Raw genomic sequence first — 23,793 nt, 5'->3', positions numbered from 1 at the left:
CAAAATTCAAATACCAAAATCAGCTTTGACCCAAAATATTACTATTATATTTTTTAAAAATTGTCCCAAACTTTTGTATTTTATAAAAGAGCTACCATTTATTATTTTGTAACATGCTACTTCGTTTTCTCGGTCATCTGATAGTATATTATGTAGTTCATTATAAAAATAATAATTTTGTACCAAATTTATTTATATTTAGGATTATGGTTTGTGATAATGATAATGAATATTATTGATGAAGGTATTGTTGGGTATTTATGATAGTTTTTAGAACTTGTGGGTATAAGTCATGTTTTATTTTTTTAATATATATATATATATATATATATATATATATATATATATATATATATATGTTTTGAAAACTGATGTCCAAACACATCTTCATCTTCAAACCAAACTTCACCAAAATCAGATTTTTCAAAACAAATTTGGGAATCTATGGCCAAACGCTAGCTACATCTTTGGTAAATAAGTCGTGCTCCTTTTTTTTTGTTGTTGTTATTTTTAGCTTAAAGTGTTGTTTGGCTAAAGTATTTTTTTCCTTCAAAATTAAGTGTTTGGCTAAATTTTTAGAAGGAAAAAAGTACTTTTAAATAGAAATAGAAGCACTTTTTTTATAAGCAGAAAAAATTAGTTTTTATTAAAAATACTTTTTTGAAAAGTATTTTTGAAAGAAATACACTTAGAGCCTGTTTGACTAAGTTTTTTTTTGGCCAAAAAGTACTTTCTTTTGTCAAAAAAATACTTTTGAAAAATTTAAGGTGTACTATGTGCATACGTATGGACACTCAGAGGCACAATGTAGGAAGAAAAATGGATCTCCACCTAAAATAAATGGGGAAAAAGAAAAGGAGGGGAATATAACATAAACAAGTAACGGGCAACCAAAAGATCCAACATCACCATCTAGAGCCACATTAACATAGGGGAGCACACAAATGGGGGGAAAGGGGAAAGACACAAAGCAGTATAGTAGATGTAAATACAGACAAAACTAGAGGAAAGGAGAAACAACAACCAAGTGAAAGGGCGACTGCTAGATAGATCACATCTTTGAATACAACTAAGAGTAATAGAGTGCAGAAACAAGGGGGTGAAATAAAAAATACCTTTCAAGTATTGACCAGGGTAGAATCAGAAGCTCGGATACCTAGGAGTCCACCTAGGAATGGGGGAGGTACTGCTCCGCAGTCCCCTAAGCATGGATAATATTTTGTGTTGGAACGTTAGGGGCCTAGATGCCTCTAACAAATAAAGGGAGGTCAAACTCCTATGTGGTAGTGAAAATACAGGACTTATGAGGTTCTTGGAAACAAAAATTAAGGCTAATAAGATATGGAATATGGCAAATACAATGTTTGAAGAGCGGGGGTATGTGACAAACTTGGACCACCATCCAAATGGTAAAGTATGGGTGATTTGGAGGCCTGACTACTATACAGTCACACCACTGAGTGGGACTACTCAGGTAATAACTTATAAAGTGGAAGCTATATCACTATAAATGACTTGTTTACTAACTTTAGTGTATGGATTCAACACAAGAGAAGAAATGAGAAGCTTTTGGAGTTATTTGAAGGCAGTGAATGAGGGTAATAATCTACCATGGGTGCTCATAGGATATTCAACTTTGTGCTGAACTTGGTGGATATAATTGGGGGTAACAAAGTGAGTATGGCTGAGAAAGGTTGACTTTCACTCATGTGTGGACACTTGCAACCTGCTGGAATTACCTCATAAGGGCAATCGTTATACTTGGAATGATAAACAGAAGGATAGTAGGGTCTTTTTAAAAAGTAATTGGGTCTTTATCAATAATGAATGGTTAAGTAAGATGCCTGCTTTCATTGCAAACTTCCTACCATAAGGGATTAGTGATCATTGTCATATGAAACTAAGCCTTATGAGCATTTCTATAAGAGACAAAAGACCATTCAAATTTTGTAATGTATGGACAAGCCACCCGTTGTTTTTGGATAAAGTACAGGAAATCTGGGAGCAACAACTAAATGAATGTAGTATGTGGAGAGTTATAAAGAAGCTGAAAAGTTTAAAAAGGAGTTTAAGAGCACTCAATGGATAATATTTTAGAAATATTCTATCTGAAGTAGAAGAGTGAGATGCTTTAATTCGACTGCAACATGCCCTACACACAAGACCTGGTGATACAACCCTACAACATGAAGAAAGGAATCAATACTTAAAATTTAGGAGGACATCTTACCTAGTAGAAGTATTTTTGCAACAAAAGGGTAAGGCCGCGTAGATCAAACTGGGAATGAATGTACCAAATGCTTTTTCTTAATGATCAAATACAAACAATTACAACAAGATATCATTCAATTGAAGGATAATCAGGGCAACATGCAGACAAACCAAGATGGCATTGATAATGTACTGGTTTAGGAAGGAAGGAGAATAATAGAACTAAAGCCTTCAACAGTATCCTCAAGAATGAATATGTACTAACTATAGGATATCAATTACAATTAATGAATCTATATACTGCAAAGGAAGTAAAGAATTCCATGCTCAGTATTGATGCAAATAAAAGCCCAGGGCCTGATAGGTATGGACGTGGTTTTTATAAGAAGACATGAAACATTGTAGGAAAGGATATCTCAGAAGCTGTTTTAGAATTCTTTGCTAATGAAAAACTTCTGCAGTAACTAAACTCTATAATGATTACTTTGATCCCAAAGATAGCAGTACAACTGAATGCCAGCGAGCTCAGACCTATATCATGTTGCAATATGCTGTATAAGTGTATATACAAAGTGATTTGTGCTATGTTAAAAACGGTAATGTCGCTGATTGTTAATGAGAGTCATAATACCTTTGTTCAGGGTAGGTCTCTCATCCATAATGTGAAGGTAGGGGGGGGGGGGGGGTAAGTTGTGGTCTATTAAAAAATAGTCAACTAACGATGATTTTAGTTGACTAGATTAAGAGCATAATGTAAGATAACAGCAAATGTAGAGAGAATAACACACAACGATTTTATACTGGTTCGGTACCGGTGTGGTACTTATATCCAATTTTCCTTGGGCCACAAGGGTTCCCTTTAGATCTTGAAAGTATTACAATACAAATGATTTTGATTCGTTCACCACCAACGAAGTATAGCAACAATAAATTTTGAATAATGACACAATTCTCTTCTGTGTTCTAATTCTTTCTATCTTTTGAGACACTAATAAACTAGGGATTATAGTATTTTGGCTAAGAAGTAGAGAGACTTAGAAAACAATGTGTATAGTTGCGCAAGTCTTCCATTTGATCTTAGCAGACTTCTTATAGGAGAGAAGAGAGCCGTTGAGCCTTGACCGAAAATAGAGGTACGAGATCTTCAAAGGGATTTGACCCAAGGGGTGCCTCTTCGAATCCTGCTCTTGGGAGGGACCAGATTCGATCGTGACTTTTCTTGTCACAGGCTTACATTGAGGTGACATTCAAGCCTACGATTGAGCTTAATTAAGCATACTGAATATTTGCTGGCAATAACTCCTTGATTTGTAATCTGATTTCCTTTGATTGAGGCCGAATAGATGTGCTAAAATCTGATTCTTTCTTCTTATCCATTAATTCAGCAATCACATCTTTGGATAACTTCTCATTTGTATTCTTTCCTTTTGATGATTTCGATTCCTGTAAACTAAGGTAAGTGAATATTGTCATCATTGAAACTTTGTAATATACATAATAACTAGTGAGGTAGTGAAACAAAAGTAGTGCCTTCAGCAGAGGCATAAGTTGTACATACCCAAGCAACAGAAAGTTTGTTTAAAACCACCACCAAGCAAGCAAGAGCATAAAAAAATATTGTTTGTAACGCCGTCACACATAATCACATTAACTTCTTCCTAGGAAGTACTTGAGAGTGTTTATCACTTTGGTGCAGAAGGAGTCATAGGAGTTTTTAACATCTTTGACAAGCTTATCCATCTTTTCACTCATGGAATTGAATGACCCGGTTACTTGCCTCCGTGTGGCTCCTATATCTATTCTGAGCTTAGCCACATCTGTACCTGTCTCCTTAGTAACTTCCCTGATTTTGTCTACCTATTCCTTCATCTCAACCAGTAGCAATTTCACCCTATCTAGATAATGCTGAATTTCCTAAAGATTTTGAGAGGCAGTCGACTGAGATGCTGGTTGTTCAGTTTGAACTTCAACTGGCACTGGAATGCTTTCAACTTTTGCATGCTTAACCCATCCATCATCACCCAAGGTGTACCCCATCATTAAAAAAGTTGTCTTATCATAAGTGCTGGTAATGTGCTTGGGTGTAAAGGGTGCCAAATCTAACTTCATGACTTCGAGAATATGTAAGATAAGAAGACCATATGGTAAACAGGCAGCAGACGAAGATATGTCCCTGATACTTTCAAGCATGTATTGGTGAATCCACACAAACCAATCTAGTCTTTTATTATTAACAAGACAATAAAGTACAAAAACATCTCTAGTGGACAAAGAGCTAAGGAACCCAGTTTTGGGGAGAAGAGTAGTAGCAATCATGTGGGCCAAGACACGATGTTCAAACTTAAGGTTCTTGGGATCAATATCAGGAGGATTATCAGACAAAAAGATTTTTGCTTCTTCAAAGGAGACTTCAAAATCTTTTGGCTACAAATTTTGCACAAACACATCAAACCCACTAAACTTAGCAGAGAAAATCTTTTCAAATTGATAAGAATCCAAAACAATTCTAGTGCCTAACACCATAGATTCTAAATCATCTTTGTCATTCACAAAAAGGTTTGCATAAAACATCTCTACTAGTTCCTCATAAACAGAGTTTCCAATGGTATCAAACAGAGAAGAAAGATGCTGAAAATCAAATATAGTAGTCACATCACAGTGTAGATTTTTCATGAGAGAGAGACTTACAGAGCATCCATAAGCCATAGATTTTGACTTGTAGGACTCAAACCTTACTTTTTCACTAGGGTCGTAAAACATTAATTTGTCCTCAGGACCAAATTTCGTGTTCTCCACTTTTCCTTTTTTGCATGCAGCCTTTTTGAGGGTTTGCTCAATATGTCTTTTGCCTGCTTTTTTCTGGCTAATGGGAGGATTTTCAGAAGAATCACTACTCTCATTGTCTGTTTTTAGGAAATCTGAGTCAATGGATGACTCCAAGTCTACATGCTCTTCATGGTTGAGGGGTTTTAGAAATCTTCGGTTGCGTTTGGTTGTAGTGGAATAAGAGGAGTTTCTTTTGGCCATGGTGAGAGTGTTTGATTTGATGAGAATGGAGAGAGTAACAAGGAAGGTAGGGTTTTTATCGGTACTTTTTGGGAGGAACGAAGGGTCGCTTTGGTTAAAGGAAAAGGCGGGTTCAGAAGAAAGTGATGCTTCTGAAGAGACTGATCGGCGGTACTGAAGAAGAAGCAATTATTACACTTACAAGAAAATTAATTAAACCACACATAATTAAGAAAATAAAATATTTTAGAACACGGTAAAAGATTTATTTTACAAATTTGGCACAATGCCAGTCTTTTTTCGAAGAAAATAAAATCTTTCTTCCAAAAGTGGTTTTGTAAAAATATCAACAAGTTGAGAATCAATACTAATAAATTCTAAAATAATATCACCTTTAGCGACATGATCACGGATAAAATGATGCTTAATTTCTATATGCTTTGCTCTATAATGATGCACATAATTTTTTGATAAACAAATAGCACTGGTATTATCATAAAATATAGGAGTAGAGATAAGAGATAAATCATAGTCGAGAAGTTGATGCATAATCCATAGAACTTGTGTACAACAGCTTCTAACAGCTAAATATTTTGCTTCAGTCGTTGATAGGGCAACACAATTTTGTTTCTTGCTATGCCATGATACTAATGCATTTCCCAAGAGTTGACATGTGCCACTTGTGCTTTTTCTATCAATCTTGTCACCTGCAAAATCTGCATCTGAAAAGCCTCTTAGAGCAAAATTGTTAGAACGATCATTCCATAATCCTAGCTCAGAGGTACCAATTAGATATCTAATAATTCGTTTAACAACAATAAGATGAGATTTCTTAGGAGCCGACTGAAATCTTGCACACTTGCACATACTGAACATAATATCTGGTCGACTAGCAGTGAGATATAATAAGGATCCAATCATTCCTCTATACATGGTTTCATCAACCTTTTTTCCATTGCTGTCTTCATCGAGCATTGTTGTTGGACTCATTGGAGTGCCGATTGACTTAGCATTTTCCATGACAAACTTTTTGATAAGCTCCTTAGTGTACTTGGTTTGGCTAATGAAAATTCCTTTAGGAGACTGTTTGATTTGAAGTCCGAGAAAGAATGTCAGTTCTCCCATCATGCTCATTTCGAATTCTCCTTTCATAGAAAGAGAAAAATCTTCACATAGAACAGAGTTAGGACTACCAAAAATAATATCATCAACATAAATTTGAGTAATAAGATTACCTGAACTAGAATGCTTAATAAAAAGAGTTGTATCGATATTACCTCTTTTGAACCCTTGATTTAGAAGAAAAGAGCTTAACCTTTCATACCAGGCACGAGGAGCTTGTTTGAGACTATACAAAGCTTTAGTCAGCCTGTATACATGATCAGGAAAGGTGACGCTTGCAAATCCTGGTGGTTGCTTCACATATACTTCTTCAGAGATGTGGCCATTTAGGAACGCACTTTTAACATCCATTTTAAATAGCTTGAATCTTTTGTGAGCAGCGAAAGCAAGTAATATTCATATGTATTCGAGTCTTGCTACAGGCGCAAAGGTTTCATCATAGTCAATTCCTTCTTGCTGGGAGTATCCTTGAGCAACCAATCTTGCTTTATTTCGAACTACTTGACCTGATTCATTCAATTTGTTTATGAATTCCCACTTAGTTCCAATGATGGATGAGTTTGAAGGTCTTGGAACCAATTCCCATACTTTATTTCTTTCAAATTGATCTAGTTCCTCTTTCATAGTACTTATCCAGTGAGTATATTTGAGAGCTTAATCCACTTTTTTTTGGCTCAAGTTGAGAAATAAGAGCCACATGAAATTTGTTCTTCTGTGACCTTCTTATAGTGATTCCTTCCTATGGATCTCCTACAATGAATTTGTGAAGATAGCCAGGTTCACTTTTTCATTCATTTGGAGTGCTTGAGGAAGGTTCTCTTTCTACATTAGTCGACTGATCTGCTGGAGACAGTTCGAGATTTTCTGCGGGCTCTTTAGCTGGTTGAGTCTGTTGAACAACTGACTCACTTTGATGATCCTTTCCCACAATAACAGATTTAGGGACAAAAGAGATTTCCTCATCTTCAGGAATTTTTTCATTCCTTGGGCGAGGGTTAGTATCAACAAAAACCACATGAATTGATTGTTCAATGCATAAAGTTCTTTTATTGTAAACTCTATATGCTCTACTTAAAGGAGAGTATCCAAGAAATATACCTTCATCACTCTTAGGATCAAACTTACCCAAATTGTCCTTTCCATTATTATGGATAAAGCATTTGCATCCAAAATGGTGAAAGTAGCTGATATTGGATTTCTTACCATTCCATAGTTCATAAGGAGTCTTTTTGAGGATTGGTCGAATCAGACACATGTTGATGATGTGGCATGTTGTACTCACAACTTCTACCCAGAAGTGATGAGGTAATGAATTTTCCACAATCATGGTTCTTGCCATGTCTTGTAAAGTTTTATTTTTACGCTCTACTACTCTAATTTGCTGCGGTGATCTTGGTGAAGAGAAGTTGTGAGAGATTCCTTGATCGTTGCAAAAATTTTCAAAAGCTCTGCTTTCAAATTCTCTTCCATGATCACTCCTGATAGTAGATATGTAGTATCCCTTTTCTTGTTGAACCTTCTTACAGAAAACTTCAAAAAATTTTAGAGCATCATCTTTGTGACTTAGAAACATAACCCAGGTAAATCTAGATAAATTATCTACAATGACAAAAGCATATTTCCTACCACCTATGCTAGTAGTTTTAGTTGGACCAAATGAATCCATATGCAATAATTATAGAGGTTTGGAGGTGGAAACAATGTTTTTAATTTTGAAAGTAGAGCGAGTTTGTTTTCCCAGTTGACATGCATCACAGATATGATCCTTTGAAAAAATTAGTTTTGGAAGACCGATTACAAGACCATGTGTTAGAAAGCTTTTGAATAGTATGCATGCTGGCATGACCAAGTTTTCTATGGCAGACCCAGGGATCATCAATCATGGAAGTAATACAAATTTGATCTCCAAGATTATCTAAATTGCTGATAGTATAGACATTTCTGTCTCTGTTGCCAGAAAGAATGATTTTACCTGATTCATCTTCTATAAACCAGCCATGTTTCTTAAAACGAACCTCATAGTCATTGTCACATAGTTGACTAATGTTGAGAAGATTATAGCCGAGTTCATCAACTAGGTAGACTTCATCTACATCACATGTTGAGCTTAGAGGAACTTTTCCAACACCAACTACATTTCCTTTGGATTTGTCTCCAAATGTAATTGTTCCTCCATCTAGCTTGGTGACTGATTTGAACAATTATTTATCACCAGTCGTATGTATGGAACACGCACTGTCGAGATACCATTTTTCTTTTCGATTCTTCTTCCGGTGTTCCTGCAAAATAAAGTTACTTATTTTTAGGTACCCAAGCCTGCTTGGGTCCTGAATGGTTAGAATGTTGAGTGTTAGCTTGATTTGAAGATTTAGGTCTCCAGACCCATCTCCTGTTATCCTTGAACCTGCAATGATTAGAGGTATGACCCCTTTTACCACAATAAAAACATGGTGGATTATTAGATTTTACAGAGCTTTTTTCTGCTCTAATTCTGTTCCTGCATTGGTTAGTACTATGGCCATTTTTACCACAAAAGGAACAGGCAAGAAATTTATGTTTGTGATGAGTAGTCTGATTTGATTTGACTAAGCTGTGACTGGTGGATTTTTGAAATCCATTCAATTGAAGTTGAAGCTCATTAACTTCATCCTGTAGCATATCACGCTCAATTTCACATACTTCCAATTTCAGGGCCCAGTCTTTCTTTTCTCTCTTGATCTTTCTAAGTTCATTCACAACTTTTTCGATATCTTCAAGAGCAATATCAACAAATTCTTGAAGTTCATAACAATTAGGGCATGTGGGAAGACGCACCTCACTAGTTCCTTCATCTGCCATAAAGCCAAGTTCTCTTGAGTTGTCTTCCTCATCATCTCCATCTGCCATTAGTCCAAGATCCCCTGAATCTTCATTTTCATTTATAGCCATGAAACATATATTAGCAACTTTCTTATGATCAGACTCTTCTTCATCACTCCATGCTCCGAAGGATTTCTTCTTTTGCATGTTTCTGCTGAGTTTCTTCTTTAGTTCAGGACAATCAGCTTGAATATGACCAAACTTTTCACATTCGTAGCACCTTCCATCATTTTTATCAGTTTCATTGTCTATCCTTCCTTTCCTGAAGTTAGGCTTCCCTCTTCTACTATTTCTGTTTTTCTTTATCATGCTTGTTATAACTTGAGATAGCATGGCAATGTTTTCATCTTGTTCTCCTCCTTCTTCTTCTTCTTCTTCTTCTTCTTCTTCATTTTCTGGTTCAGCCACAGTTGCTTAAAGGCAACAGTTTTCTTCTTTTCTTGAATTTGTTTATCCAAGTGAGTTTTCTCAAAAGCAATTAGATCACCTCTGAGTTCATCATAGAAAATTTTTTGAAGATCCTAACATTCCAAAGTGATGACTTTTGGTTGCCAAATGGTAAGTAAACTCCTGAGAATTTTTCTAACTTGTTCACCACTTTTGATAGGTCTTCCAAAGGACTTCAGATCTCCAAGAATTTTGTTGAACCTGGAGAACATCTCTTCCACTGATTCTCCATCCTTCATTTGAAATAGCTCGTAGTCTCGAACCAAAAGATTGATCCTTGTTTCTTTTACTTTGTTGGTTCCTTCGTACGTGACCTCCAGTTTGTCCCACATTTTTTTGGCTGTTTCACAACTTGATATCTTTTCATACTCTTCTCCACTGATAGCATTGTACAGTAGATTTTTTGCTTGGGCATTTACAGTTATGACAACAACTTGTTCATCAGTGTAGTCATCTAAGTCAAGAGGATCAGTTGATACGATGACTTGACCATTTGCATCCTTCTTTGGTGGGATTGGAAGATTTTTCTTTTTGATCACACGCCAAACTTTAATGTCATATGATATTGTGTATGTTTCCATACGCACTTTCCAATGAGAAAAGTGTTGTCCGTTGAAATAAAGAGGTCGAACCTGAGAGGTTCTTTCTTGAAATAGTGCACCAACAACAGTATTAGATCCCATGATCTTTTTCTCACTAGCTGTTAAGCAGAGATTATGAGCCTTGCTCCGATACCAATTGAAGGTACAAGAGAGGGGGAGGGGAGGGGTGAATTATGGTCTATTAAAAAAATAGTTGACTAACGATGATTTTAGTTGACTAGATTAAGAGCAGAATGTAAGATAATAGTAAATGTAGAGAGAATAACACACAATAATTTTATACTGGTTCGGTACCGGTGTGGTACTTACATCCAGTTTTTCTTGGGTCACAAGAGTTCCCTTTAGATCTTGACAGTATTACAATACAAATAGTTTTGATTCGTTCACCACCAATGAAGTATAGCAACAATGAATTTTGAATAATGACACAATTCTCTTCTGTGTTCTAATTCTTTCTATCTTTTGAGACACTGATAAACTGAGGATTACAGTGTTTTGGCTAAGAAGTAGAGAGACTTAGAAAACAATGTGTATAGTTGTGCAAGTCTTCCATTTGATCTTAGCAGACTTCTTATAGGAGAGAAGAGAGCCGTTGAGCCTTGACCGAAAATAGAGGCACAAGATCTTCAAAGGGATTTGACCCAAGGGGTGCCTCTTCGAATCCTGCTCTTGGGAGGGACCGGATTCGATGATGACTTTTCTTGTCACAGGCTTACATTGAGAAGAAATTCAAGCCTACGATTGAGCTTAATTAAGGATACTGAATATTTGCTGGCAATAACTCCTTGATTTGTAATCTGATTTCCTTTGATTGAGGCCGAATAAATATGCTAAAATCTGATTCTTTCTTCTTGTCCATTAATTCAACAATCACATCTTTGGACAACTTCTCATTTGTATTCTTTCCTTTTGATGATTTCGATTCCTGCAAACCAAGGTAAGTAAACATTGTCATCATTGAAACTTTGGAATATAACTTAACATAATGTATTAATTTTCCACGACCTGTTGAGACACTACAATAAGAAAACATCCCCTAGATGTTTAATGAAGATTTATTTGAGAAAGGCGTATGACATGGTTAGTTGGAACTTCATCAGGGAAGCATTAAATGGCTATGATTTTCCCCAGAACTTTTGTTAGATTGGTAATGACTTTTGTAATAACAATCAAATTCACAGTAAAAGAAAATGGGATGGATATGGGTTCTTTGAAGGAATGAGGGGCCTCAGGCAGGGTGATCATATGTCACCTCTTCTATTTATGTTGGTGATGGACTACTTGACTAGAATATTGAAGAAAGTGGGGGGTTACCTGATTTCAGGTATCACCCAATGTGCAAAGACACAAGATTAAACCATCTAATATTTGTTGATGATATAATAATTTTCTGTAAGGGTAACTTGGCTTCTATAACTAGAATAATGGAAGTTATAAACCACTTTAGCAAAGTGACATGCTTAGTGTCAAACCTAGACCAATCTAATAATTTCTTACTGGATACCTGACGAAGAACAAGATAGAATCATAGAGTATACATCATTTATTAGAGGTACTATGCTTATGAGATACCCAGGACTGCCTCTATCTTCAAAAAAATGGTCTAAGGTGGAGTGCCATCAGCTTGTAGAAAAGATCACAAAGAGAATAAATCAGTCAAACTCAAGACAACTCTCATATGCAGAAAGACTACAAATCATCAATGCAGACTTATTCTCTGTATTTAATTTTTTGAGGTGCAATTGTTTTTCTACCTCAGAGTGTGTTAAAAAAAAATTAATCAGAAGTGCAATAATTATCTATGGGGTAGTGATGGGGAGAAATGAAATGTGGTACCAATCTCTTGGGTAAAGGTATGTACTCCTAAGTAATATGGTAGTCTGAACATTAAAGGTTGTAAGCTATGGAACATGGCTTCTGTTGGGAAGTTGTTATGGCAATTAGCGACCAAAAAAGATGTGCTTTGGATGAAATGGTTGTATACAGTGTATATGAGAGGGACAACTGATATATGACATCATACACTAATGCAGGATTGTAGTTGATACAGAAAAAAATTGAATTCACTAAAGAAAAGGATGGAGAACTGATACCAAGGTGGACAATATCGATTGACATCATCAGGCAACTACTCAATGACCTGCAGTTATGTTGCTATGTTGGGGCCTCTTACCAAGTGGAAAGAAGCTGGCTTAATATGGAGCTCAATCTTGTTACCTCGACAAAGAATAATGATTTGGATAGCCTATCAAAATAGACTACTTACAAAGGAAAAGATTCAAAGAATAAATATACTTGTAGATAGTGAAGAATATTACCTATGTGATGAGAGAATAAAGGAAATGAGCAAGCATTTGTTTGCAGGCTGCAAATGGATATCTGAAGTACGAAGCGAGCTGGAAAATTGGGCTGGCATACATATAATACAAGCGGATGCAAAGCAGTGTTTACAATGGATAAAAAATAGAAGATGGAAACAATTCAAAAAAGAAGTTGTTATTGCTATCTGGGGAGCCATGGTATACTATACATGGCAAGTTAGGAATTGAAAAGTGTTTAGGCAAGCAAATGTAAATATAGAGTTTGTAATAACTCAGATACAAAGGGATATTAGGGTGAGACTTGAGAAACATAGAGAATCTAAAAAAGCTACGGAGTGTAGATTTTAAATTTATATTGAATGATGTATTTTGATATATTTAAATAATCATGTAAATAATAAGTAATACTCCACCAAATAACCAATGTTATTGCTTTGGGATAACTATATTTTATATTGATTGAAATTTATATTTATATTTTTATTTTATATTTTATATTTTAATTGAATTCTTTTATAATAAATTTTTAAATTTATTTTTCTTTTCTAAATAATTCTTATCCCAAATTAAACCTTTGCTGTCTTTCTTCGTAATTGATACTTAAAAGTACTTTTTTATAAGATTGGCCAAACACAATGAGCTTGCAAAAAGCACTACTCAAACGAATTGGCCAACACAAACTGCAATTTTGCTTGCAGAAAGTTCTTCAATTCCTCTCTTGCCAAATGTGGTATACAGTATACGTTAATATCATTCTGTATATGGTTGCTGATGGTTGCCTATCTGATGCAAACTGTGTAGCCCAGCTGATCTGCTCATCCCATCCTTTGGCATCTCTTTTTACTCCAGCGCATTGGAGAGCCTTCCGCAATTAGAAGAGGAGAAGTGAGGACATGGTCAGATTAATACTCCAAGAGGTCCACTGTCAAGGGAGTTTATAACCCAACTTAGTAATGAAACTACAGAGACTAAACTTCTATCCTTATCTAGTTTTCTTGTGTTATCTTTAGATTTGATGTTGATTAACCTAGACTTTCTATAGTTTGGGCTGCATGTCCAACTATAGAATGCCTGTGACGGGTTTTTATTATACTTGTACATATTTTTCCTGGTAATAAAATTTAAATTACCAAAAAACTGCTATTTTGCAAAAATACTTTTTCAAAAAGTATTTTTGAACAAACGCACTTCTCAAAATAAGAAGTTTTTGGTAACTTGGTCAAATAGGCTCTTAGAGTCACATTTTAAACGCTTGTCCGAATACTAATTGCTGGTCATAAATAATATTTTGAAAAGTAATAATAAGCTGATTTTAGAAGTATGGCCAAACATACTATTAGATTCTTTCATCCTTAAATTAAAAGTTTTAGATTCGAGTAGGTAAATGAAAAGGAGTAATAAAAAAGAAAAGGCCAAATGTGTATATTTATTTTATAGGCTAATGAGTAGCTCGCATTTGCATATTATAGCTCTCTGTATTTTAATTTATGCGAATCTAATATTATTTGTAGAATCAAATAAGATTTACTTTGACCATGTTTTTAGCAAATACTTTTCAAGTATTTTAAAATTTTAATTATTGTAACTTATACTATTTTTTTTTATAGTTTTTAAATATATAAATTTTGCTCAAACAATTTAAATTTTATAGTAAATGTAATGAAAAGTTTCACATAAATTCAAACAGTCAACAAACTAAATTGTTGGTCTTTGTAACTATTGAAAAACTTCTATCTAATAGTGTTTGGTCTTACCAACGATGAATTTTTTTTACCACTTTTTATTTAAACAAACGCTAAGTAAGTTTGAGCTTGATGTGACTAAATTCTTTTTCCTGAATCTTTAACCCTCTTGGACTTTTACCTGGTCTAATCGTGGGTCACTAATTCAACTGCCATTTTCTCTTTGCGGAGAATACTTTTCTTTGCATTATTTCACAAGTTTAGGGCTTTTATGGTAAGTAATTAATAGCCAAACCAAAACTTTGAGCCACTTATGAGGGTCTTTTTAGCCTTCTTAAATAACATTTTTTTTGAAGCATAATATATATATATATATATATATATATATATATATATATATATATATATATATACACACACACACACACTTGCGGAAGCATAGAACACTTAGCAAATACTTGTCAAAAAAAGATTAATAACAAGACAAGAAATTCACAGTTAATAGAAGATTTTCAAGAAACATTAATAAATGTAGACGAATATATATCAGATAACGAAAGTATATATTTTATAGTAAGTATTGATATAGAAGAGCAGAATCAAATAGACTCATCAGATTCAGAGGAAGAAGAATTAGTAAATGAAATAGGAACGGAAAAGTTAGATTTAGAAGAGATACAGACAAGTACTTTAGTAAATATATCGGAAGAATGTAATCATGAGTTTGAGAGGAATAAAGGATTAGATAGTAATATGTTTTATATGTAAATGGTATCCTAGTATATATATATATATATATATATATATATATATATATATATATATATATATATATATATATATGCGCGTCATCTTATAGCTAACTTAATCTTTTAAATGATTTAATTACGCAATTTAGCGTCATCGAGTCAGACAATCGAAGTACTGGATTTAATCTCATCATCATCCTTTAAAAAAAAAAAAATTCTACGTAATTGGTCTAAGAAAAAGGATCAAATCTGCATATGAAATCGTGTTAAAAACATACTCCTATTAAGTAGTAATTAATGGAGTAGTTTTAGCGTTATTTTTGGTTATTATTTCCTCTTCTTAATTGGTTCTCTTTTCTTATTGTAGTTTTATATACAATCAAACCTTTTTATAATAGTTTCGTTTATTCTAAATATTTTTGAATGTTATAATAAAGTGTTATTATAGAGAATATATATTATAATATAATATGAAATTGATTCGGAAAAAGCTTAATTTTTATAGTGAAGTTATTATACTTGGATACTATTATTGAATGATCTTACTGTGTATTCTTCGGGAAAACACACTCTGATTTTATCTTTTTGTCGGTTATGTTTAAAATTTAGGGGTTGGCCCATATCTACGTTGTGCATGAGTAAGCCTACTACGTTCTAGGTAGCTTAATTGCACACCTCCTAGGAGTGTGATTCTTCACTCTGTCCTTTTTGATGCATTAATTATAAATACAACTACTCTTTCGGTTTTAATTCAAATGATATATTTTTTTTATTAGTTATTTTTAAAAAGAATAATAAATTATTATATTTAAAAATAATTTAATTTTAAATTTTTTATTTTACTCATTTTACACTTAATGAGAAGTTTTTATAGCCACACAAATAATATGACCCTTTAAACTTTTGCCCCTTAAATTTTTAGGACCACATATTACAAAAAATCTTTATTTTTTTCGTAAACTTTGTGCCAATTAAAATTACATCATTTTATTTGAAATGGAGGGAGTATTTGTTAAATCACACTTCGTTCCGAGTTGGGGTAAAGAATATTTATATTTGCTCTCACTCGATCGAAGCTAATTATATTCGCTCTCACTCGATCGAAACTAATTATATTTGCTAGGCAAAAACTATATAAAAAAATAAATGTTTTGTCGCCTTTTTTTGTGGCTAAAAATATACTATATTTTTCGCATATTTATTAATTGAGCAACTTGCTCGCCGTATAGTAGATTCTTATTTAGCTGCTATAGTGAGTGGTTTTTCTTTGAGACAGAGTATATTTCTTTTGGAGAAAAGATAATGTACCGTATAATATTCTTGAATTTTATATAATATCATAACGGTACACTATAAGTATTTCAATATTATATGTAATTTCCAGGGAATTTGTTTATAACTTGATTACTAACTCATATCTTATATAAATTCTGTAAAGATCTTAATCTTAAAATATCACTTTATGGGTCTTTGGGGATACAGTATAATTCACAGATTCTTTTTTAGAAATTTATTTTGGGAAATATTATATCATATAACCGCCCCCGAAAATTATAGTTGGTAAAATATATTTTTTTGTATATTTTATACATAAATAATGTGTGTGTACATACACACACCAACAATAACAACCCAGTAGAATCCTACAAGTGGTGTCTGGGGAGGGTAGAGTCTATGCATACCTTACCCCTACCACGAGGAGGGGGGATAGGGAGGTTATTTCCGGAAGATTTTCGGCTCAACAGACGAGACAATAATATCAGAAAAGAACAAAAGAATACATCTGTAACAACAAAAGAAACCACAAAAATAATAATCAGTATCGAAAGGGATAGCCAATAAGTGGAAGGGTAATAACCCAATACTATGCAAAACGAGAAAATAGTGTGCACACAATATAATCCGCTAGCAGTCCTAGACAAAACTCTATTAGACTAACTGATACAAAGAGAAAAAAATGCTCGACTACTCCCTAACCTACAACCCTAATGCTCGACCTCCAAACCTTCCTATCAAAAGCCATGTCCTCGAAAATCTGAAGCCAAGCCATGTCCTGCCTGATCTCGTCGCCCCAATTTTTTTTGGCCGCCCTCTACCTCTTCTCGTACCTGCCAAAGCCAACCGCTCACACCTCCTAACCGGGGCATCTTGGCTTCTCTCCCTCACGTGTCCGAACCATCTAAGCCTCGCTTCCCGTATTTTATCGTCCATGGGAGCAATGCCCATCCTCTCCCGAATATCTTCATTCCTAATCTTATCCAGCCTCGTGTGCCCGAACATCCACTTCAACATCCTCATTTTGGCTACTTTCATCTTTATGATATGTACATTCTTGACTGGACAATACTCAACCCCATACAACATGGTCGGTCTAACCACCGCTCTATAGAACTTACCTTTAAGTTTCTTTGGCATATTCTTGTCACACAGAACTCCAGACGCTAACCTCATTTTCATCCACCCCACCCCATTACGGTGTGTGACATCCTCGTCGATCTCCCCATCTCCCTGGATAATTGACCCTAGGTACTTGAAACTTTCTTTCTTGGGGGATGACTTGTGAGTCGAGCCTCAATTCCACGTCCGCTTCTCCCGTCACGCCACTTAACTTATACTCCAGATATTCCTTCTTAGTCCTATTCAACTTGAAACCTTTGGACTCCAGGGCCTGCCTCTATACCTCCAGTCTCTCATTAACGCCACCCCACGTCTCATCGATCAGAACTATAACATCAGCGAACAACATGCACCATGACACCTCCCCTTAAATATGGTGTGTTAGGGCGTCCATCGCCGGGACAAATAAGAATGAACTGAGCGCAAATCCTTGGTTTAACCCCATAACTACCGAAAAAGGCCCTGAGTCACCCCCCACAATCCTAAATCGAGTTTTAGTTCCATCATACATATCCTTTATCACTCTAATGTAAGCTACCGGCATACCTTTCACGTCCAAGCATCTCCAAAGACCGTCCCTAGGAACCTTGTCATACGCCTTCTCTAGGTCAATAGACACCATGTGTAAATCCCTCTTCCTATCCCTGTATTGTTCCACCAACCTCCTAATAAGGTGGATAGCTTACGTAGTAAAATGGCCCGGCATAAACCCGAACTGATTTTATGATATAGACACCGCCCTCCTAACCCTCCCTTCCACCACCCTCTCCCAAACTTTTATGGTATGACTCAGTAACTTGATGCCTCTATAGTTATTACAATTTTGGATATCACATTTTCTCTTGTACAATGGAATCATCGTACTCCATATCCACTTATCTGGCATCCTCTTAGTATTGAAAATAATATTAAACAACTCAGTCAACTACTCCAAACTTGCTCGACCTACATAACTCCAAAATTCTACAGGAATCGCGCCTGGTGTGGTTACTTTGCCTGCCTAATCTTACGCATAGCTCTCATGACCTCCTCCACCTTAATACACCTACAGTACCTAAAGTCTCGGTGACTCTCGGAGTGCCCTAATTCCCTTAGCACAATGTTGTCGTCCCCCTCTTCATTCAGAAGTTTATGAAAGTACATCTACCATCGTTGCTTAATTTGGGCCTCTTCCATCAATACTCTACCTTTCTCGTCTTTGATGTACTTCACTTGATCTAGGTCACGAGCTTTCCTCTCCCTCACTTTGGCCAGCCAAAATAACTTCTTGTCCCCACCTTTGCCCCTAGTTCCTTATACAACCGACCAAACGTAACAGTCTTAGCCTCTGTGACCGCTAATTTCGCCTCCTTCCTAGCTTCCTTGTATCTTACTCTATTCGCTCTCCTCTGCTCCTCGTCGGTGCTCTCCACTAACTTAATGTACACTATTTTTTTTGCTTTCACTTTACCTTGGACAACGTCATTCCACCACCAGTCGCCTTGGTGCTCGCCAGAGTAACCCTTCGAGACCCCTAACACCTCTCTCATGGCCTCCCTAATATAGTTTGTCATCGCCGTCCATATAACGCTAGCGTCCCTACCACTCTTCCAGAGTATATATGTATATCGGATTTTATTATTTTTGCCCGACCGATCGAATGTGTAACTTACCTTTTTTTCTTCATTCACAATAGTTGCTGCTTCTTGTGTGGTGAAAAGTTTTTTGTTGGTTCTAGATTGTAATGATACTAAGTGCATTACTAGCAATACTTTGTGGGTAAGAACATAAAAATAAGAAATAAAAATTTAGCGAGACTAACCTAATCTTATTCAACCTTACAAATGGAATTAGGGTGAAGCCTGGGGCAATATTATCACTTCAGGTTATATCAAAGGACGTTTGATACCGAAATCTATAGTTCAAATCTAGTTAAACATGACAAGAGGGGATTGCTCAGATAGTCAGCACCCCATATATAATTTCAGAGTTGTGTGTTTCGGTCATCAAAGGAGCAATAGCTCCAACAAAAGGGATCAAAGGGGAAAATAAATAAATAAATAAATAAATAAAAGTCTGGTTAAACACTTGACTTTTGGCCATGTCATTTTCATTTCAAATTCTCTTAAACTTTTCTGCCTAACTGTTGATCAATTGAGAATTCACTGAATAGACCAATTTAATTATTTAATTTGAAACAGATTTTCCAATTTAGCCGTAATTCCACCAGGAAAAAAAAAAGTTGATGAAATTCTTTTCGAAAATTTGGCGAAACAGGCGCGGACAAAAAGTATATATTCTCAAACAATATTTGTAAAATACATATGGTTGGAGGCCACCCTCCTCTCAAATTGAGAATCATCATATATTATTATATTATATAATCACTCTAAACCTTTTGTTATATCGATCTATAACCAAATTGATAGTCATATTTGAAAACACCATAATTGTTTTTTCATTTTATATTAAACACCATAATTGTATCAGACTTAACTTATTAATATTCCCAAACTAGAAAGATATTTTGAAACTAGATATTCTATAGAGTCTTTGTTTTTTTTAAGAACAAGTAACCTTCATCGTATTTTACCAAATTTGAGGGACATTTATGTTGATAAAGACGGTCTAGTCCTTCATATTGATTTAAGTAAAAAGTTAGGCCCCTTGCTATCTAGCTATATATTTTACAAATAAAGCCAATCCGTCATGTCAAAAGAGTAAAGTGACAACATTCAATGTAACAGGGGATGGATATGATCCTTCCTCTTCCTCCCTTAATCAGAGGTCTCGGATTCGAGACATGAATATGAATTTTCTTTTGTTATGGAGTATTTTTTTCTTAAATGGCTCTTACACGACACGAGTCCGAATATAATTGCGTTCCAATATGGATACTGAACATCGAATGAGAAACTAAAAAAAAAAGTAATAGGGGATAAATAATACCCTTTTTAAATCTTTTTTTTTTTCGTCCTCATTTCCCCAAATCTATTGGCAGCGAATATTACCATGGACAGACTCACAAAAAAACCCTTGTACCAATAAAAATTCACATTATTATATCTTGGCTAATATTTGTAGTGATGAATTAGGTACGATATACAGTTGTTTCTATTTTTAGGATTTGAGTAACTTAACCATCAATCTTGTCATCCCAAAAGTGAATTGAATTTCACCAATGACTTGTTCGTAATGCCTTCTCATCGCACGAAAGGTTATGCGTCTAGCTACATATTAATTCTTATCAGTGCCCTCCAGCTATTTTTAGTAGGGTGCAACTAATGGCTTAACCTTACATGATTCGTTTCATTTTATGTAAATGTATTTAACTGGACTTAAAATTTAAAAATGAAAAAAATTAAAATAGGAAAAAGATAAAATTTGCCATTGAACTTAACAAACCACTCGTTAATAGTTGGACATAAACATATATGGCCCAAGATGATAACATCAGTGGCGTGTTTATGCCAACTATTAACGAGTGACATAGATCGATCATTACATTAAGTTTGATGGCATATTTGAGCATTTTTCCTCTAAATTACAGTCTTAAATACGTAAAATAATATTTTATGTGAATATTAAATTATGACATTAAAGATAAAATAGAAATTTAAAGATTATATTATATCCACAATTTTTTTTATAAACCTCTAACATATTCATTGGAATCTTCATCTTTCTTTTTCAGTTACATTGTGTCGAGATATGAGGCGCAAGTGGTGATGTGGAAGGGGTACATAGAATAAAAAATTATATCTTTTTCTTTTTCCTATTTTTAGTTTTAGAATAGAGAAAAATGGAAACAACGGGTACGTCTCTAGAAAATATATTCAATTAATCAAAAGTTTAATGCTATCTAAACTACTCATTTTCAAATGAAATAATAATAATAATAATAATAATAATAATAATAATAATAATAATAATAATAAAGGAATAAAAGGAGGATCAACTCTTGGGGGTATACGCATTGGCACTAAAATTCTTTTTATATAATTAGATTATTTATTAGGTAATTATACGTAAATTTTTATGATAAACATTATTGATAGCCTGATAAAAATGATAATTAATTTACCAACTATAATGAATTAAATTATATTAATAAAAAAATTGTCACAACCCAATTTCACTTATAGGTCATGATGGCGCCCAACGTCGCTGCTAGGTAAGCCAACGGTGAACTAGCCATGTATTTATCCTTTTTAACAACTTCGAAATAGTTGATTCCAAGATCTGGTGTCACAAGTGTATGAGCTACTAGTAGAATATACAAAACACTAAACTACTCTGTGAAATGGAGTAGACAGAAAGTAAATGCAAAAGAGAGACTTTGGGTGCTGCAGAACGGACTCGGAAAGCAGCTCACCACTAAGTCTCGGAGTATCAGGGATGCGCACCGGGATGACTGCCAGATGCACCTGCCTCAAATCTTGCACAATTAGTACAGAAGTGTAGCGTGAGTACATAAATAACATGTACCCAGTAAGTATCCAGTCTAACTTAGAAGAAGTAGTGGCGAGGGGTCGACATCGACACTTACTATGGGCCAACAATAAAATACAAAAATTCTAAAGATGTATGGGACATGGAAATAATAATAATAATAACACAATGTCAAGCAGTGAATAAATGACTCATTAACTGATAAGAAATTCCAAAATCTTCGGCCGACACCTACTAACCCCAAATCAACTCCTGTCATTAAATAAATTATAACCTTTCGAGCCAATAAGTAATATCAAGTGTAATCAGGCTACGAGTATTATCACGTACGATTTATGCCGAGGTCGTACGACCCGATCCAAAAATATACTATGTGCACTACCGAGGGTCAAACGGCACGAACCATAGATGCATATATTATATTGCTGAAGCGAACGACCCGCTTCCATGAGAATAGAGAAGTTTACCCCGCTCACGGAAGTACTTGCGACGCGAGAGGACATGGATTTCTCAGAACTATTAAATATCCATCAATTCTTCCCCAAAATAAGAATTCTAAATTGGAAGTTTTCAACTTTAACATCTCTAGTCTCAGCTCTATTCAAGATAATTAATATGCATAATAAATATGACAGTACAATTAAAGCATGATGTAAATCTAAGACTAATCGTACATCTCATGAAATATAGCTACGCACGGACTCTCGTCACCTAGTGCGTACGTAACTCCCCGCACAGATAACACACAACAAGATACACCTAAGGGGATGAGTTCCTTCTTACAAGGTTAGACAAGAGACTTACCTCGTTCTCAAGCTCACTTCCGGTCTACAAATACACTCTAAGTCCTCAACTTGATGCCAAACAACCCGAAACAAGCAAAATATTATATAAACAAATTAATATATACTCAAAAGTTCATAATTTAACTGTTGGAGTAATTACCCAACCCAATTTGGAAGATTCCTAAAATTCACTCCTGGGCCCACGTGCCCGGATTCCGTAAAATTTTGAAAATAATTATTACCCATAACCTCATGAACTCAAATATATCATTTTCACCCAATTGTATAATCATTTTTCGTGGTTAAATTCTATTTTTTTTCAAAACCTAGATTTTTTAACTAAACACATAATTTTCACTATTTTACATGTTAAAATTTACCCATAATCTATGTATTTAACTTACATTGGGTAGGAATTACTTATCTTCAATAGCTAGTTGGAAATCCCTCTCTAAGAAGCTCCAAAAAATCGCCCAAGAAGTGAAATAAATGAACCAAAATGGCCTAAGTCCCGTCTTAATTGGACCTCACTGCCTTCCAGCGATTTTCGCTTATGCAGATAATTGGCCGCTTCTGCGAAAAATGCATCGCAAATGCGGCCCTTCCCTAGCTGGCCTACTTCCGCTTCTGTGGCCTACGTGTTGTGCCTGCGACCTTTCTCGCTTCTGCGGTCATCTGCCTCGCACTTGCGCTTTCGCAGGTGCACTCCTTTCCTTGCTTCTGCGACTACACGCCCAGGTTTCCCAAGCCGCTTCTGGGAGCTTCACCTTGCTTCTGCGACCAAATTTTCGCAGAAGCGGTCGCACCATTAACAGAAAATTCCCACCTCTTCATCATGGCCCAAATCGATCCGAACCCCGTCCGAAACTCGCCCGAGCCACTCGAGGTCTTACCCAAATATTCCAACAAGTTTGTAAACATAAGACGAACTCGCTCGAACCCTCGCAACGTGTAAAACAATATCAAAATTAAGAATCACACTCCAAACCAAATCGAATCAACCTATGAACTTCAAGTTCCTTCAACTTGCTTCGAACGCGCCGAATCATACTTATACTACTCGGAATGACACCAAATTTTGCGTGCAAGTCTTAAATCACCATACAGATCTATTTTCAGGCTTGGAATCCCAAACAGACCTCGATAACACCAAAACCTACTTCAACCCAAATTTAAAGCAC

At 35.1% G+C, this 23,793-nt stretch overlaps 2 protein-coding genes across 2 annotated transcripts; both read right to left on the bottom strand.

Moving 5' to 3' along the window:
- Positions 1 to 8,090: 8,090 nt before the first annotated feature.
- Positions 8,091 to 10,328, bottom strand: LOC117280947 (uncharacterized). The gene is made up of 4 exons (XM_070187004.1): positions 9,794 to 10,328; positions 8,853 to 9,593; positions 8,636 to 8,743; positions 8,091 to 8,527 (listed from the first exon to the last, which is right to left on the bottom strand). Exons 1-4 carry the CDS (start codon positions 10,326 to 10,328, stop codon positions 8,091 to 8,093), a joined length of 1,821 nt encoding a protein of 606 aa, XP_070043105.1.
- A 670-nt stretch (positions 10,329 to 10,998) lies between these two features.
- Positions 10,999 to 18,949, bottom strand: LOC138900281 (uncharacterized). The gene is made up of 2 exons (XM_070187003.1): positions 18,674 to 18,949; positions 10,999 to 11,172 (listed from the first exon to the last, which is right to left on the bottom strand). The coding sequence occupies exons 1-2, from the start codon at positions 18,947 to 18,949 to the stop codon at positions 10,999 to 11,001; spliced, it is 450 nt and encodes a 149-aa protein (XP_070043104.1).
- Positions 18,950 to 23,793: the final 4,844 nt, after the last annotated feature.

Source organism: Nicotiana tomentosiformis, chromosome 10, assembly GCF_000390325.3.
Source record: "Nicotiana tomentosiformis chromosome 10, ASM39032v3, whole genome shotgun sequence".
Lineage (NCBI taxonomy): Eukaryota > Viridiplantae > Streptophyta > Magnoliopsida > Solanales > Solanaceae > Nicotiana > Nicotiana tomentosiformis.
The sequence above is the reverse complement of the archived record's forward strand: the minus strand, read 5'-3'. Positions and strand labels throughout refer to the sequence as shown.